General features: G+C 60.7%; 1 protein-coding gene across 6 annotated transcripts in view; it reads right to left on the bottom strand.

Moving 5' to 3' along the window:
* Window positions 1-6052: 6052 nt before the first annotated feature.
* Window positions 6053-16742, bottom strand: part of UNC13A (unc-13 homolog A) — a 37503-nt gene continuing 26813 nt past the window's right edge. For 4 of the 6 annotated variants that reach the window (XM_053965715.1, XM_053965713.1, XM_053965711.1 and 1 more), the window contains 6 exons: window positions 11447-11503; window positions 11172-11252; window positions 10903-11050; window positions 8393-8485; window positions 8156-8315; window positions 6053-7883 (listed from right to left, as the gene is read on the bottom strand). In XM_053965715.1, the coding sequence (XP_053821690.1) occupies window positions 7595-7883; window positions 8156-8315; window positions 8393-8485; window positions 10903-11050; window positions 11172-11252; window positions 11447-11503 (828 nt within the window). In that variant the 3' untranslated portion in view covers window positions 6053-7594. Of the gene's footprint in view, window positions 7884-8155; window positions 8316-8392; window positions 8486-10902; window positions 11051-11171; window positions 11253-11446; window positions 11504-12601; window positions 12632-13612; window positions 13652-16742 lie in introns of all 6 variants that reach the window. The other 2 variants (XM_053965714.1, XM_053965710.1) reach the window with 2 other exon arrangements.

Here is a 16742-nt window from a genome sequence, read left to right as displayed (position 1 = left end):
GCACTGCTGCCACACCCTGACCCACAGGGTGCCAGGGCCTGCTCTGACCCTGTCAGTGGTTTGGTTTTGTTTGTACTATTGCATTTGTATTTTCAGTTTTCCTATTAAAGAACTGTTATTCCTGCTCCCATATCTTTGCCCGAGAGCCCCTTAATTTCAAAATTATAACAATTCGGAAGGAGGGGGTTCACATTTTCCATTTCAGGGGAGGCTCCTGCCTTCCTCAGCAGACCCCTGCCTTTTCAAGCACAGACACCAGGTGGCTGTGCCGGAGGAGCCGCGGGCAGCCCGCACCCGGCTGCAGCGGCTCCGCGGGGCTCCGGGCGGCTCCGCGGGGCTCCGGGCGGCTCTGCGGGGCCGTGCTGTGCCTGCAGTGCCCGCCCGGGGGCTGCTGGCCTGCAGGGGAGCGGGGACAGCGCTGGGGACAGATGGCAGTGCTGCCAGCTCTGGGCACGGGTGGCCCCATGGGATGGGGAGCAGGCTCTGCCCAGGGCTTTGTCTCCCTCTGCCCAGGGAGACGCCCCTTGCCCTGCTCTCTGCTCTTTCTTTCAGCCCTTGCTGTCCCTTGTCTGGGCTCTGCCACCCCTTGCTCAGCTCTGTTCCCATCCAGGCTCTGCCACCTCCTGCCCAGCTCCCTGTTCCGCCTCTTGGCTCCGTGCTCCCTGCCCAGCTCCCTGCAGGTTTCCGAGGATGCTGCAGAGGCCCAGGGCTGCCGTGGTGCTGCAGAGGACCCTGGGCATGGCCTGGAGCCTGTCCCTGCCCCTGTGCCAGGCCACTGCCACCATCCAGGCCTCTGCCCGGGGCCCGTTTGCCCAGGGCTGTTAGCGAGAGGTGGGAGCCCAGCAGGGCTGGGGGTGCCTGGGGCCCCTCTGGGGGTGCCAGTGGTGTCTCTGCCCCCAAAATGGTGCGGTCCCACAAGGCTGAGGTGATCCAGGCCCCTCTCTTGGTCCCGCACTGCACAAGGGCACGGAGATGAAGGTGATCCAGGGGCTTTTGTGCTGGCCACCTCTTACCTGGCCCTGTCCTGGGGCAGGAGCTGCTTGCCTGGTGTGGGTCCCCAGGAGAAGCTGTGCCTCTGGGCTTGGTTCCTGGATCTCTGTGCTCCTTCGTGGCATTGGGATGGGTGGGGCACCCTCCTGGGTGCAGCCGTGCCATGTGCCAGGGACAGTTCTGGTGTGACATGTTCCCCTCTGCTGCTGGCAGTGTCCCTTCTCACCACCTGGGTTTCTCTGTCACTGCTCCAGTTCTGGGGGTGTCTCTGGAGGATGAGGGGGGTGGTGTGATCCTGTCTGGGACTTGGAGGAAACAGGGCAGGGTAATCCTGCTGTGGGGATCAGCCTGGAGATGGGGAAGGGCCCCTCACATGGGCTTTAGAGCCCGTGGGGGTGGCAGGTCAGGCAGAGCTGCTCTCCCAGGCCTGAGCTCTGTGTGTGGGGATTCCAAGACTCAGAGCTCCGAAGAGATGGTGGGAAATGGGGTCTCAAAGAGGGGCAGCCTCTGAGTCCATGGGGCTCTCAGCTATGTGACACACGGGGATGTGTCCCTGCCCCTGTTCCCAGCCCTGCCTGAAGCTCTGTTGCCTTTTTCCCAACCTGGAAATGAAACTCAAGATAATTTTAGTAAGGAGGTAATATAAGAGCAGATCTTTATTTTCTTTATTCCATCATAAAGACCTTCAGAGGCAGTCATGGAAAGTTGTCCACAAAAGCCCAACCCCACAGGGATGAGTAAATATTTCTAGGTTTTAGGAAATTTGCATAATTGATAGAAAGCACCAATTAGGAGGACAAATGGTGATTCAATTTCCCCCCAGAGCAAACCCCTACTCTGGAGCCCCCTGCCTTGGTACTAGCTGTGCTTTGTCCATGAAATGTATCTCAAAGGGCTGTTCTCGGCCTTGGTTCCCAGGAAGAGCCAAGATAGCACAGCAGGGCTCGGAGCTCTGGAATTTGTTTTGTCTTTCTGCTTAGTGAAAGGCCATGGAAAAGTACTGGGGAAACGAGTTAGCAGTACAATAGGCTACAGAGTTACAAATATATGTGTGACAAATCCAGATAAAATACAAAAGAAAAAAGAGGCAAAACCAAACGGCATCAGCTCTGCCCCTCTCCTCAGGCCCAGGAGAAGCAGCAGCTGCAGGAGCAGCTCTTGGGGCCGAGGAGCTGCAGGGCCTGTGGGATGAGACGCAGCAGCTGCAGGAGGACACAGCCGTGATGCCCAGGTCCAGCAGCTGGCACAGCTGGAGAGGCACGGCTGCCTGGGCCAGGAGGTCAAGGAGCTTGGGCAGGTCTGTTGGGGGATGCTCCTGCTCCTCTGGGGCTCCACAGGGCTCTCCTGGGAATGTGTGGTGGTCCCTCGGGGAGCCCCCTGGGCAGGGCTCAGGCTGTGCCTCCCTTCTGCCTCCCCGCAGCGCTTGGTGGAGATGGAGGCAGCTGGGGAAGGAGAGCCCTGACCAGCACACCTTGGAGCAGTCACAGGGTCTGCAAGGTAAAAGGGGTTCTCTGACCCCCTCATCCCCCTGGGTAAGGGCAGGTCCTGCAGGCTTGGTGTGTCCCCTCCCGAGGGGTCATGGCGTGACTGTCCCCACAGAGCTGTGGCTGTCCCCACAGAGCTGTGACTGTCCCCACGTGTGCTGTGGCTGTCCCCACAGAGCTGTGACTGTCCCCACGTGTGCTATGGCTGTCCCCACAGAACTGTGGCTGACCCTACAGAGCTGCACCAGCGGCAGAGACAGAGGCTGCTGCAGAAGCTGGTGCTGAAATATGCCCACCTGCAGCAGGACTAGGAGAAGCTGCGGGATGAGGTGGCCTTCCACAGGGTCTGGCAGGGAACCTGGAGCCTCCAGGCACCCTTTCCTTGGCTGTCCTGGGCTGGGGACCACGCTGTACCCAGCCATGGCTCAGCCCTTCCCTGTCGTGTCCCCACGCTCTCCTCCAGGCTGTGAAGATCCTCCGGGCGTGCACCCCGGCCTTGGGGCTGGAGCAGCACGTCAGCCCCCCCTCCTCAGCAGCGTGGAGGTGAGTGGGGCCGGGGGGGCTGCCCCACCCCGGGGCAGTCCCGATCTCAGCGTTGTCCCCGCAAAGGCGGCTGCAGGACCCCACGGGGAGGGACCTGACCAACTCCTGGGGGACACCAGCCTCATCTTCCCTGTGCAGCTCCCCTCACCAGCTCCCCGCTGCCCCTGGGGAGCTCCACATCCCTGAGACCCTCAACCCGGCCTTCCCTGGCTGCCTCTGAGCCTGGGCTGCCCCTGGGCTGCTGCCAGTGTCCCATTTCAAGGTGTCTGAGCCCTCTGAAGTTTGGGAAGGCCGTGACGGTGGGGGTTCAGCACTTTTTGAGTTTTCACTGGGTTGTTTGGCCACTTTTTAATCCTTTGAAGCTAATAGAAGTCTTTGCACATAACTCTGGCCTTGAGGCTGTTTGCAGGGTTCAAGGAGGGAGGGAGGTGTGAAGGAGCTCTTAGCCCCTGGAGAAGGGGTGGTCAGGCTTGGGACACTTACCTGCTTCCTGTCAAGACAGGGAGGATTTGTTTGAATGACCTGGCTTAGCTGATGACATGCAGACTTTAAGTCCTCAGCCTGTTGGGGTTAGGACCCCTAGTCCTCAGCCTGTTAGCAGGAGTAATGTCACCAGGTGGAACAAGAGCATTTCTAGAGAGGTTTGGTGCAGTTAATCACAGCTGGGCTTCTCTTGAGCAGGAGTAAATAATTGTACACTCCTCCCTGAACACCTGCGCAGTTCCAGTTAGACACTGTCCCACAGCATCCTCTCTCCAGACCTGAGGAATTGCAGTATCTCCTGAAGACAAGCCTCCTCCTTTCTTCATAAACAGGATCTATTTCAAGAGTAGATGAACTGTTTCCATGAAAATGCTGTGTCCTGGTCTTGAGTTATAGTGGCTTTGGGAACCTCAGGACTGAGAGGTACATGAAGGTGGTAGGATGAAGTGTCATGAGAGTCAGGCCTCAGAGGGATTTGAATTTAAATTCAAGAACCCAACTATTTTCCACTGTGTGGCTGAGGTGAGATTTGATGGTGGGAAGATGGACCAGTAATAGCCAATCCTGCCCTCTGGGAAGGCATTTCACCTTGTCCTGTCCTGGCAGGCCCTGGTCCAAAGTCACCTGGTCCAAAGTCCCTTTCCAGCTCTCCTGGAGCCCCTTTAGACACTAAAAGGGGCTCTGAGCTCTCCTGGATCCTTCTCTTCTCCAGGCTTAAAGGGGTTTGGTTATACCAGGTCCTGCTGGTGGGGAGGGACTCCACTTTCCCACTTGAGGTGGGTTTGGGTTTTCCAGGGCCCTGCATTGCATTCCAGAGCTCACAGAGCAAGAGGCCACCAGGCTCGCTCAGAGCTTCACTTGGACTTACTGAACAGGGTTTGAGGGCAGCTCTCTCATGGATTATATTTATTGTCCTGCCTACAGTGGGCAGCTGGTGCATAAATGATTATATTGTTTCAATTGTTAATCAACTCCTCTGAGGATCATGGGAAATAAAAGTACATCACATAACCTCTTCCCCCCACCTCTCTCTTCTCTGCAGGCTCAACTTCCATCCCAAATTCTCCACCTCCTCCCCCACAGCTGTGCAGGGGGATGAGCAATGGGGGTTGTGCTCAGTCCATCACCCCATGTCTCTGCTGCTCCTTCCTCCTCCTCCTTTTCCCCTGCTCTAGCGTGGGGCTCCCATGGGCCCAGAACTCCAGGAGCCTCCACCACAGATGGATCCCTGAGGTTCTGCACGAGCTGCTCCAGCCCCGGGGGCCTGTCCTAGCACAGCCTTTGCACAGGCTCAGAGCTCCCTCAGGGCACATCCCCTGCTCTGCTCAGGCTCCTCCAGGGGCTGCAGGTCCATCTCTGTTCCCCATGCACCTCCCTGGGCTGCAGGGGCACAGCCTGTGCTACCATGGCCTCCCAGGGAACCTCTGCTCTCTTTTCACACAGGCACAGGAGCCCCACGAGAAACTATGATGATTAAAGCTAATTAATGTAGAAAACCTCAAGAAAGGGTGTATCCATCAAGGACCACTGGAAAAAGACAAGAGCCAAGAACAAGGATGGGGTTGGACTTGAGCTTTAAAGTCCTTTTCAGCCTAAGCCATTCCATGTTTCTAGCAAAGCCTGGTGACAGCCCCACAATTCTCAAGGGTGAGGCAGGACTCTGCCAGAGCCCAGGAACAGCCGCAGCTCTCTCTGTAGGTCATCAGGGCCCTGCATTCATCAAATCCACATCAATCCAATTTAGTGGGGAAACTGTTTTGATAGACTGTGTCAAAAGCCCACAGAAGTCTGGGCAGGTGCCATCAACAGCTCACCCCTTATCTGCTGATGGAGTCACCCCATCATGGAAGGCCATAAGACCAGCGAGGGATGGCTTTGCCCTCTGTGAAGCTGTGCTGGCTGTCCTGATCACTCCCATGCCTGGGAATTATCAGCATTGTGCTGGGGAGCAGTGCAACTTCCCAGGACACATCTGTCCCAGCTCTGCAGCTCCTCCCGAGGGGAGGCAGAGGGGCAGGGGCTGAGCTCTGCTCTGGGCCAGGGACAGGAGGCCAGGAAGGGCTGGAGCTGTGCCAGGGCTTGGCATGGAGCTCAGGGAAAGGTTCTTCCCCCCGAGGCTGCTGGCACTGCCCAGGCTCCCCAGGGAATGGTCCCGGCGCCGAGGCTGCCAGAGCTCCAGGAGTGTTTGGCCAGCGCTCTCAGGGATGCTCAGGGTGGGCTTGGTGGGGTGGCTGTGCAGGGACAGGGCTGGGCTGATGATCCCTGTGGGTCCCTTCCAACTCAGGATGTTCCAGGATTCTGTGATGCTGCAATTCCATTTAACACCTGTCCTTGGTTTGGCAAAGGCACCCTCAGGGAGGCTGAGTGGCAACAGGGATCATCCCTGGGCTATTGGTCCTTGGAGCTGGTTAACCTTGGAGCTGGTTATCATTGGAGCTGGTTAACCTTGAGGTTGGATATCCCTGGGTTTCCCTTTAAAGGTGGAAGTGCTGCACTGAGGTGGGAATGCCCCCAGGTGCCCATCCCCTCCCAACTCCCCACAGGAGCCACAGTGAAGGGTGTGCTTTTTAATGTCAGTTATAATAAAATATTTTTACAGAGCCCAAAAAATTCAAAATAGTGCAAAACATCTCACTGTCATGCATCCATGGGAGCCGCCACGGTGGGCGGGACAGACACACAGGCATCGGTGACACTGTGCTACAGGAGCAGAATTGGTCAGTTCAATCACATGCCAAACAGGACGGTCTGGGGAGGGGCACAGGGCCAGGGCACCACGGTCGGGCTGCAGGGCCGAGCCCCAGCCCGGCCGTGCAGGAGCAGCCGGTAGAAAAGGGTGTAAACATTGAACAGAAACGAGAGAGCAAAGTGAAACCCTTTGGTCCCAGGCAAACCCTCTAGACAAAGGAGCATGGGGGCCGTTTGGGGTACCCTGTTTTGGGATGGGAGGGGGCTGAGAGAGCTGTATTCATTTGTGGGGTCATGAGGCCTCTGTCTGCCCCAGGACTGGGGGCAAACTGGCCAGCTGGGGTGGCCACCCCAACACCACACACCCAGGCCTCCCAGGCACTCGCACGAGACATGCACACCACTTAGCACACAGGAATGGTGCTCACTGGGGAACTGGGGGGCACAGAACTGGTGCTTACTGGGGGACTGGAGGGAAGGCTTCTCTGGGGTGGGGTGGGAAGGATTCTGCTTGCGCCAAGGAAATCCCACGGGCTGCATTGCTCAGGGATGCTGGTCCCCACTGGCCGGAGCAAAGAGGAACGACTCCCTCTGCTTGGATGCCCCCAGCCCCTGCCTCCGCAAGCCCTGGCACCTTGTGGGGGGCAGTGGGGTAGCCCACGGTGGCAGCAAGGCAGGGAAGACAGGATATGGGCCGGGGGCTGCTCCCTGCTGCTCCCGACCCTGGTGATGCTGCTGCCAGCCAGGGAGGGGACCCTGTGCAGGGCCCGCGGGGGCTGCACCCGCCAACCCAACAGCCCCAATAGCCCTTCCGGGTGCAGGACACAGCCTGTCCAGCTGCCCTGTATGTACAGGTATTTACATATGTACACGTATGTGCTCAGGGCTGGCAGCTGCCCTGCCCTCAGGACACACCACCATGCTCAAGGATGGGGACAAGGGGCCGTCACGCTGTGCCAGCCACTCACCAACACCCGCACATGGCACGAGACACACGCACCCCCCGCAGCCCTTTCCTTGTGTCACTCGGTGAGGTGTGGGGCTGGGTGGGACAGCGGAGGCTCAGAGATGAGCCACTGGGGTTCCTCCATCTCAGACAGGCTGGGGAAGGGCAGATTGCTCCCCTCAGCCAGGCTCGGCTCCAGCCCATCCCTGCAGCCCTCCCCCCCAACACCAGCACCTTCCTGCGGGGTGTGACGGGGGCCTGGCTGTGCTCGGCACCGCTGTCAGCCGGCCATCGTGGCCGGGGAGGGAGGGGAGGGTCTGTCACTGCAGCCACGGCACCCCCTCCCCAGTGCCGCGGCAGTGACTCCTCTGTGGCCACTCCTATGGCTTATGCACGGCTGGAGGATTCTGTCAGGGGCCGGGAGCAGGGACCGAGGGCTGAGGGGGGGGGGCAAAGGACTTTAATTGCTGCCCTCCTCGGCTGAGCGCGTGTCCGACTTGAGCTTGACGAACTCCTTGGCCACCTCGTCGTTGTTGCGCTGCGAGAGGATGCGGAGCACGGTGAGCCCGGTGTCGTCCATGTGGATGCGGCGGCCCAGGGGCAGCCAGCAGGCGCAGCCGGGGCGCTGCAGGATGTCCCGCAGCTGCAGCACGGCGATGCCCACGGTGCGGTCCTCCCGGGCGAAGCAGTAATCCTTCACACACACCTGCAGCTCGTAGCACTCGGGGCCCGTCTCCATCCCCAGCGTGCTGAGGGGGGGCAAGGGACGGGCAGTGTTGGCAGATCGGGTCACTCTTCACCCCTAGCCCGGCCGTAGAACAGCCCCTACATGGCTGGTGCCCCCACCCGCACCCCTAGAAAAGCCTTTTCCTTTTTACTCCTGTTCCCCTCTCCCTGCTTTTACCAATGAGAAAATACCTAAAGAAACCCATCAGGGATGAACAGACCTCAGGAGGTCCCCATGTGCTGGGGACACGTCCCCCAGCCTGTCCCCACACCCCCAGCCCATGGTGCCACTCACAACTGGAAGCTCTCGTTGTATTTGGGGGCCCAGCTGTTGTTCTTGGATTTGGTGGCAAATTTCCTCTTCTTGTCACTGAGGTGGGGCCCGATGATGTTGACCTCGATGAAGGGCCGGAAGATGCCTGAGGTCTGCCACTTGAGGTCATTGGCAGCCACCACTGCAAGGAGGGGACAGGTGAGGCTCACGGAGCGCTGTCACCAGCCAGACCCCGGCACCCCAGCCAGCAGGACCCACCTTTGACGGTGACTTTGTGCTCGCCACTGCTGGGGTGGGTCAGGAGCTCCACGTGGATGGACACCTCCCCAACGGGGTCATCCACGCCAGAGCCTGTGACAGAGGGAGGAGATGGAAGTGCCTCTTTTCCCAATGTTCCTGACATGCCCTGCCCAACACTAACCCCACTGAGGAGGCAGGTCACCCACCGCGGGGTGGAAAGGGATGGGCATCAGGGTGTGTCCCAAAGGGTTGTGGGCACAGCAGTGCGGGTGCAGCAGCTGTGATGGACATGGCAGGACACCCCCAGCAGCACGCTGCCTCTGCCATCCCACCCCTGTGAACCCCCCCTTGCTCAGGCAGGGCTGAGAGGTCTGTCCAGGATGGGGCAGAGGACAGTGGCCCACCTCCCCGTGCTCTGGCCACAGAGGGGTGACAGTGTCATGGGCACAGCCCTGGGCAGGAGGGACCCAGCCAGGGCAGCCACAGCCCTACCAGTGTCTCGAGGCTGACCCGCCCCCTCGTACCCCTCCATCCCACGGACCACACCAAGCCTGGGAACCTTGGGTGACCTTCGGCCAACAGGTCAGTCCACCCCACGCCACCCCAGAGTTGTGCATGCACCCGTGGGTGAAGGATGGGGGTGCAAGGCAGAGGGACAGGCTCTGTGAGTCTGATGGGGCAACGAAGATCCAACAGGGCTCAGTGGGCAGCTCTCAGGGTGGGAATAGCAGTGGAAGGAGGACACGTCCCCACATGTCACTGAGGGTGCCAGGCCAGGCCAAGGCTGGCGATGGCACATTCCCCTCCAGCCCCCGGCCCCCAACCCCACATGCTGAGCCGGGATGGAGGCGATGGCGGGTGGGGAGGGGGGTCTGGGCATGGAAGGCCAAGCGGGGGTGCAGCCCCGGCCCCCAGCAGGGTGTGATGGAGGCCAAGCAGGGCCTGCGGGGGGCTCATTCCCTGCACCCCAGGACAGGCAGACGGAGCGCGCTGGAGCAGGGCTAGTAATGGTCCTTAGGGCAGCAGGGTGGGCAGGAAGGGCACAGGATGTGGCATGGCCTCCCCTAGGGCCACATGTCCCAGGGGGAGGTCACAGTGGGTGCAGCAGTGCTGTACCAGGCAGCAGTGCTGGGGACAATGTGGGGTGCCCAGAGCGTGCGGGCAGACACCCCTATTCCCATGGGGACAGCCCCTGACCCACTCTGGGGGTGGCTGAGCACAGTTCCTCCAAACTCCCCCCAAAGCAGCCCTGGGATCGGCAGTTTGCCCATTCTGGGGGTCCCCAAGGCCGGCAATGCTGGGGGGTCCCCAGCCCACCCCAGCCCGCGATGCTGGGACTGTTACTAGCCCAGGCTGGCGGCAGGCAGGTGCAGGGGTGGGCGAGTAGCACACGTACCCTTCTCAGGATAAACCTCTTCACTAAGGGTAAACCTAATCCCTTTCCCACCATGAACTAGTGGGAAGGAGAGAGAAAGAGACAGAGACATGGCACAGAGTACACAAAGAGAGGAGGAAGGAGATGAAGGAGGAAGGAGATGACAACGAAGAGAGGAGGGAGCAGATGCAAAAGAAGGGAGGAGGGAAAGATGAAGAAGAGAGAAGGAGATGAGGAAGAGAGGAGGAAGGAGATGATGTGCATGGGGAACAGGAACAGTGGGGAGGGGGGGAAACAAAGAGAAAGAGAGATCAGATCTCGCAGACAGACTGACGGCCAAGCACCCGGACAACACTGCAGCGACACAGGAGTGCCAGGCACCCCCAGCTCCAAGTGTGGGCTCCTGGGGACAGGGTACACCCAGGGGTGCTGGCACCCACCAGACCCAACCCCACACCCCCGACACGGCTGGCACAGGAGGCACAGACAGGACAGATGTCCCTTGAAGGAGACTCACGGACAGCAAATGCACGTCCCACTCCCCGAGGACGCAGACAAGCCTGGCTGGGGCACCCTGCGATGGCCTGTGACCACCACCAAGCATCTCAGGGCCCTCCTCCAGCAGCCAAGGGACAGAATAAAAGGCAGCCTTTAGAGCTGATCCTGCCCTGGAAGGTGCCCAGCATCCTGCACTGCACCCCAGCATCCCAGAGTCCAGATCAGGGCCTTGGGCACCCAGCATGCCCAAGACAGGCCCTGGCACAGCATCCGGATCCCATTGACCCTGTGATTGGCCTGGGCTGGGTGCCTGGGGCCATCCAGACAAACACTGTGACACCTGGCCAGAGGGTGACCTCCCCCCCACCCACAGGCCCCATTTCCATGCCAGTCCAGCAATGCCCTGGCACTGGGGACCCACTGTTCTTGCTGGCGGGGAACTGGAGAGTGTCAGGCAGCTGCTACTAGGCACTACAGCCCCTCTTCAACTGCAAGGCACGGGAGGAAAAAGCACTTCCTACCCCACCCATCTCTTCCCCACCGTGAGCCTGGCTGGGACTCCCAGCCCCACTGGGATGGAGCCAAGGTGGGTCCCGGCTGTGGCACAGCCTGGGGAGGACGAGGGCCCAGCGGGGGCCAGGGCAGCGTGTCCTACCCTGCGACGACTGGGTCTGCACAAAGGTTTTGATGAGCAGATCTGTGGCCTGGGTGTAGAGGGACAGGGCGTAGCGCAGCGACTGCAGGTCAGGGCTCTTCTCCAGGAACGTTTTCTTCAGCCCCACGCCGCCGGCGTGGAAGTATTGCTGGAGGGGGAAAGGCCTCCGGATGCTCAGCAGTTCTGACAGGGTCCCGCTGGTGCTCCCTGTGCCTGGGCCTCAGGGTCAGAGCCCCAGGGGAACCCCAAATGCCCCAGAGTGGCCTCACCTTGATGGTGTCCAGCGCCAGCTCCACCACGGCACACTGCTTCGGGGTCAGGCTCTTGGCTTCCTCACGCACCATGTGGTCCTGGGGGACACAGATCCTGCTCTCAGCACAGGACCAGGACCCCGCTGCCCCCAGCCCAGCCCAGCCAGCACGGGGGCAGTGATTGGGTCCTGGCAGCAGTGGCACTGGCACCCACCCTGGAACAGAGAGCAACCCAGCACCCCCAGCCCTCATCTTCAGCTCGGTGACCCCCAGCCCAGCCCCCCAGCCCTCACCTTCAGCTTGGAAAGCTGCCCCAGCTCCTTGGCCGCATTGAAAATCATCTGTGTGCCCTGCAGAGAGCAAAGAAACAGGGACAGCCCTGGTGAGCAGGGGGGATGGGGGTGGCATGCCCAGGCTGGGCACATCATGCCAGAAGCTTGCTGCAGTTCCAGGGGCTCCTCCAGGCTCCAGGGGACAGCAGCCAGGAAGGTGACACAGGTACCAGGCTGGCAGCCCCAAGTTCTCAGCACAGCTGTGAGGCTGCAGGCTTGAGGACGCCAGGGCAGGACGCCACCCTGGCGTCACCCTTGGCTCTGCTCAGCACAAGCAGCTCAGCCCAGGAGTCCAATCCTGCTTTCTGTGCTCCAAGCACCTGCTCCTGCATCCAGCAGGGCCTGGCACAGCACGGCACTGACCACTCGGACATCGGACACGGTGGGAGCAGAGAGCGAGGGACAGCGGGCATGGGGAGGATGTAGCCTGTATCCCACAGGCACCAAACAGCCCCCAGCCACACGGAGCCCTGCCCAGCCCCAGCAGTCCTAGGGAGGCTCCCAGCCCCTTGGCACCCCAGGGAGTCCCCCAGGTGGGAGACCCGGGCTGCCTCTGCCTGGCCTGTGCCCCCACCATGGCAGGGGCCATGGAGCCATTCCGTGGTGCCCACAGGCACAACAGCTCCCTGGATGGGCAGATCCTGCTCACTGCCCTGGGCTGGCACCTCCGACTGGGCTGAGCACAAGCTCTCCTCCTCCAGTGTGCAAATGCAACTGCATAAACTGGGGCCCAGAGACCTCCACTACCTTCCCTCTCCCAGCACCAGTAGTTCCAGTCCCTCCCAGCACAGGAACCTCAGCATCTCTCCCATTAACCAGTACCTTTTACAGGGGTCTGCCCCCTCCATGCCCACGTTTTGTATGCCCCCATTAACCCTTTGTGCCCACCCCTCTGCCCACCCAGTTCTGTCTCATTAATTCCAACCTCACTGTTCCCATCTCCCCTAGTCAGTGGACAGGCTGGGAGCTGGGGACACTGGTGTCCCCAAAACAGAGCACGACAGGACACTGTACTGAGCTGGGAGCCCCCAACCCAGAGCACAAGGAACAAGGGACAGGGAGGAGGGAAGGGGAGAGAGCAGTGCCAAGTGGGGAGCAGAAGAGCCATGTCCTTACTTCAGTGTGACTGGGCAGCTTCACCCTGCTCTGGAAGAGAACAGCAAGGGACAGTTACTGGTGGCCCCAGCAGCATTCGGCCGCGGCTCCAGGCCCCCCACATCCCCTGGCCATGAGGGCTCTGGCCCTGTACTCTCCTCTGGCTCTGCCCAGCTCTCCGCTGGTGCCGCTGGTTGGGCACCAGTTCACAGCTGCAAAGGCTCTCAGCCCCGTGCCCGCACTGGTGAAGCTGTGATGAGTGTGCCAGGTCTATTCTGAGGGCAGGCAGGTTTGCTCCCCACCCCATTTGGGGCTGGGGGATCAGAGGGAATCAGCTCGCCCAGCACACTCAGTAAACTGGGCAGGAGCCAGTGTCCCCCAGGAGAGGAGAGGGAGCCGCAGGCATTGCCCAGATGGATGCTGGTATGGCTCTTCCCAAGAACCAGGATTTGGGGAGCAGGCTGGGGTCACTGCCGGGCCCCCACCCTGTGGTGAGGAGCCCTCAGACAGGGCAAGAGCCCATATGCTGGAGAAAGCCCTTGGAGCAGGGCCGGGGCTCAGCAAGGAAGGGGGAGCAGGCTCAGAGATCCGGGGGATCTCAGCAGCCCTGGGGCCCTCACTGTGCCCAGCATGGCCCAGCACAGAGGGTCCCCTCTTCCTGAGCTCCCACAGTGGGATGGGGTTGTGTGGAGGGTCTCCCATGCACAGGGTCTCAACCCCTCGCTGTCCCACCAGGCAGCTGGTGCTGAGGGCTGTGGGGCAGTGTTCCACGGGGATGGGCGACACCCCACATCTGCCCCACGGGGACTGAACGCCACAGAGCCCCCGCTCCCTACCCCGGGGACACACAGAACTGGGGCTGTCCCCAGCACACAGCACAGCACACCTCACCACAACACCACGCAGGCAACAGCACATCCAGACAGCACAACAGAGGAAGCACGGACAAGCCTGGACCTCCACAGCAGGCGGGTGTGAGACCACAGGTGTGGCCCCGGGGCAGTGACACACACGGAGCCCACAGCTATTTACCTTCTCTGTCCCCTTGCCATGTTTTCTCAAGAGCGTGCCCTGTAGAAGCAATGTCAGAGGTTGAGTGTGGGGTGGGGCGACAGCATGGGACAGGACACAGGGGCACAGGTGGCAGAGACATCACGAGCTCCTCAAGGACAGCCAGTGGGGGACCAGTCCCCACGGGATACTCAGTGAGGGCCTGGTGTCATCAGGGTGCTGGATCCCCACTGGGAAGCAGGATGTTGCACTGCTGGAGAACTTGTCCTCACACTGGGAAACTGCTGGGATACAGAGATGCTGAATCCGTGAGGGATGATCCTTGCTGGAATACAGGATCCAGCTGTGTGTGGGCAGGCTCTGGTGCCCCCACACATCCTGCTTCAGCTCTGGCAGGTGCTCCCAGCACTGGGGAGGGAGCAGGGAGGGAGTAGCTGGGATTTGGCTTTGGCACGCAGAGCTCTGGTTTGTGCAGGGCTGGGCCCAGTGTCAGCCCCACACTGATCCAGGCAAGAGGAACTGTGTGAAATGAGCCACAGTGCCATGGGGGGGATGAACTCGGCTCTCAGCACGGACTGTTGGAGTCAGGAGAGGGGAGCATGGAATCTGGAGAGGGGAGCTGGGAAGCCTCAGAAGGAACAAGCAGCACAGGTACGGCCAAATGGCAGGAGGGGTTCTGGCCCAGGAGGGGTTCTGGCCCCGGCACAGGGTGATGGGTGAACAAGAGGAGCTTGTACCACACAGAGCTGACACTGCTCTTTCCCACAGAGCAGCAAAGCTGGGACATGGGGTCCCCACGAGGTCCCCATGAGGTTCTCATGAGGTCCCCATGAGATCTGAGGGGAGACTCAGCCCCACGCTGCCCCCAAGGCTTCCTCAAATGCTGCTGTTGGACACCAAAGGTGTTGGGGGACAGCAGAGGGGTGTTTGTCCCTGCAGGGGTTGGCACCAGCACCCAGCAGCTGGCTCCCACTGCTCTTCCTGCACAGGTGCCTGGGTCACAACAGGGGTGGGGACAGGATTGTAGGGGGGAATTGCCCTTCCCTTGCCTCCAAGGGCATAAACCCACAGCCACAGACTGGTCAGAAGAGGACAGAAGGAAACTGCTCAGTCAAAGCCATGCAAGGACCCAGCAGCGATGCCGAGAAGGGAACCAGCAGTCCAGGTTCCCAGGGTCATACCCCGATCAGGGAAGGAGCCTCACAACTTGTGCCAGCAGCCTGCCCCAACACTGAGCACCCGGGCCAAGGACCACCGTGTCCCCCCCGAGAGACTCTTCCTCCTCCTCCCAGCAGGGAAAACCTCTGCCCTCACCCCCATCACAGCCAGACCCCAGCCAGGGCCTCAAGGGGAAACTGAGGCACGAGGGAAAGGACGAGCAGCCCTGATTCCAGGCACACACCACCCCCTGCTCGTGCCTCCCGCAGTATTCCTCCCCTCAGCATGGAGCCCAGGTTGGGCAGACCCTGATGACATGGCACTGCCACCACCGTCCCCTCCCACCCCATCACCCCCCCCTTGTCCCTCCCCACATCCCGGCACTGCCAATCTGTCCAAGACCTCTCCACCCACCACATCCCGGAGGGGCTGGCATGTTCCGGCCAGGAGCCAGTGCCAGGCAGGGGTGGGGACCAGGAGCTGGACCAGGTCAGGAGCCGAAGGAGGGTGTGGGCAGGGCACGGGCAGCCACACAAGACAAGAACCGGCGAGGCCAGGACCGACACAGAGCAGACAGACAGACAGACAGACAGGGAGCTGCCGTACTTACAATCATCTGCCATTGAGAGGCGAGAGGAGCAATTGGAGAGAACAACCGTGACGTGAGTGTCGGCCCCCGCCTCCTCCATCCTCCCCAGCGCCAGCCCTGGCTTCCCCCCACCCCCAACAGCGCCATGGGTGTCCCCCAGGCACAGCACTCAGTGTCACTGCCCTGCCACTGCACCGCAGGCCTCCAGAGCCCCCGAGGAGCCCCATCCTCACCTGCCTGGTCCCTCCTGACTGTCGGGGGAGGGCTATGCCCCAGGGGGCTCAGTTCCAGGGACCCCAGTCAACACTCGGCTCTGACACGGACCCCCAAACCACCAGCCTGTCCAGCCACCCTGTGGGCCAGCACCCAGGGACATGTGGGCAAGATGTCCCCTGCCCGAGGGACCAGTCCCAGCACAGCTTTCTCCAGGGACTGTCTGCCCTCAGGAAAAACACCCAACAGAGCCATGTGTCCATGCCCTCTCCTCTGCCCTAGCACTGTCTCCACAGCCCAGCTGGAAAGAGACTGGGATGGGGACTGCGACTCAGTGGCACCAGCATTCCTATGAGATTTGGCCACCTTTGGCCAAGGGTGTGTGAGCCCGGTCAGAAGCGACGTGGGGCTGACCTGAGCCAGGCTCAGGGCTGTGACATGGTGACAGTGAGGTGGCACCACTGAGGGCTGACATTTGACATGTCGTCACTGTGCTGTCCCTCACAGACACAGCACAGGAGCTCCACAGTCCCAGAAAGGTGACATAAAGGCAGACAGCTCCAGGAACTCCAAGGAAGAGCCTGAGTTTTGTAATGGTGACAAAAGCCACCGAAGAGTGACAGGTGTGTGGCTGGTTGAGAGCACTCAGTGTCACCCTTTCCTGCCTGACTTTGAAGGAACCACCTCAGGAAGCTTCAGGTGCAGGGGGAGCAGAAAAACAGCAATGTGATATGGAGCCTCAGAGAGGGACCATTCCCTGGGTTTGCTCTGCTTTCCTAAACCCCCCAGGAGCAAGGAACAGCTCAGCCCTGCTGGGGAATATGTCCCCCCATCCTCATGAAACCCTCAGCCCCTCAGCAAGGTGAACAGGCAGCGTCTCCCCAAACTCCAGGGGCCCCTGGCTTCATCTCTTGGCACAGGGAGCATGCCCACAGCCAGTGTGGATCAGTGTGGCATGGGATGCTCTCCCAGCTCTGAGGGAAGGATGGATAAGAAAGGGCCAGTGTCCCCTCTTGATGCCACAGTGGAGGTGGCAGGAAGGTCCTTTGCCAAAGCCAACCAAGAAGGTTCTGGAGCAAGGATGACCTATCTCTCTTCCATCCTTTCCCTGGCCAGGAGCTGGACAAGAGTTTGGAGATGTCAGTGAAGTCCCCACCCTCTCACATGCCAGTGAGGGCACCTGGCCAGCCA

This window comes from Vidua chalybeata, chromosome 27 (genome assembly GCF_026979565.1).
Source record: "Vidua chalybeata isolate OUT-0048 chromosome 27, bVidCha1 merged haplotype, whole genome shotgun sequence".
Taxonomy (NCBI): Eukaryota; Metazoa; Chordata; class Aves; order Passeriformes; family Viduidae; genus Vidua; species Vidua chalybeata.
Note: the sequence above shows the minus strand (reverse complement) of the source record. Positions and strands in the feature narration are given on the sequence as shown.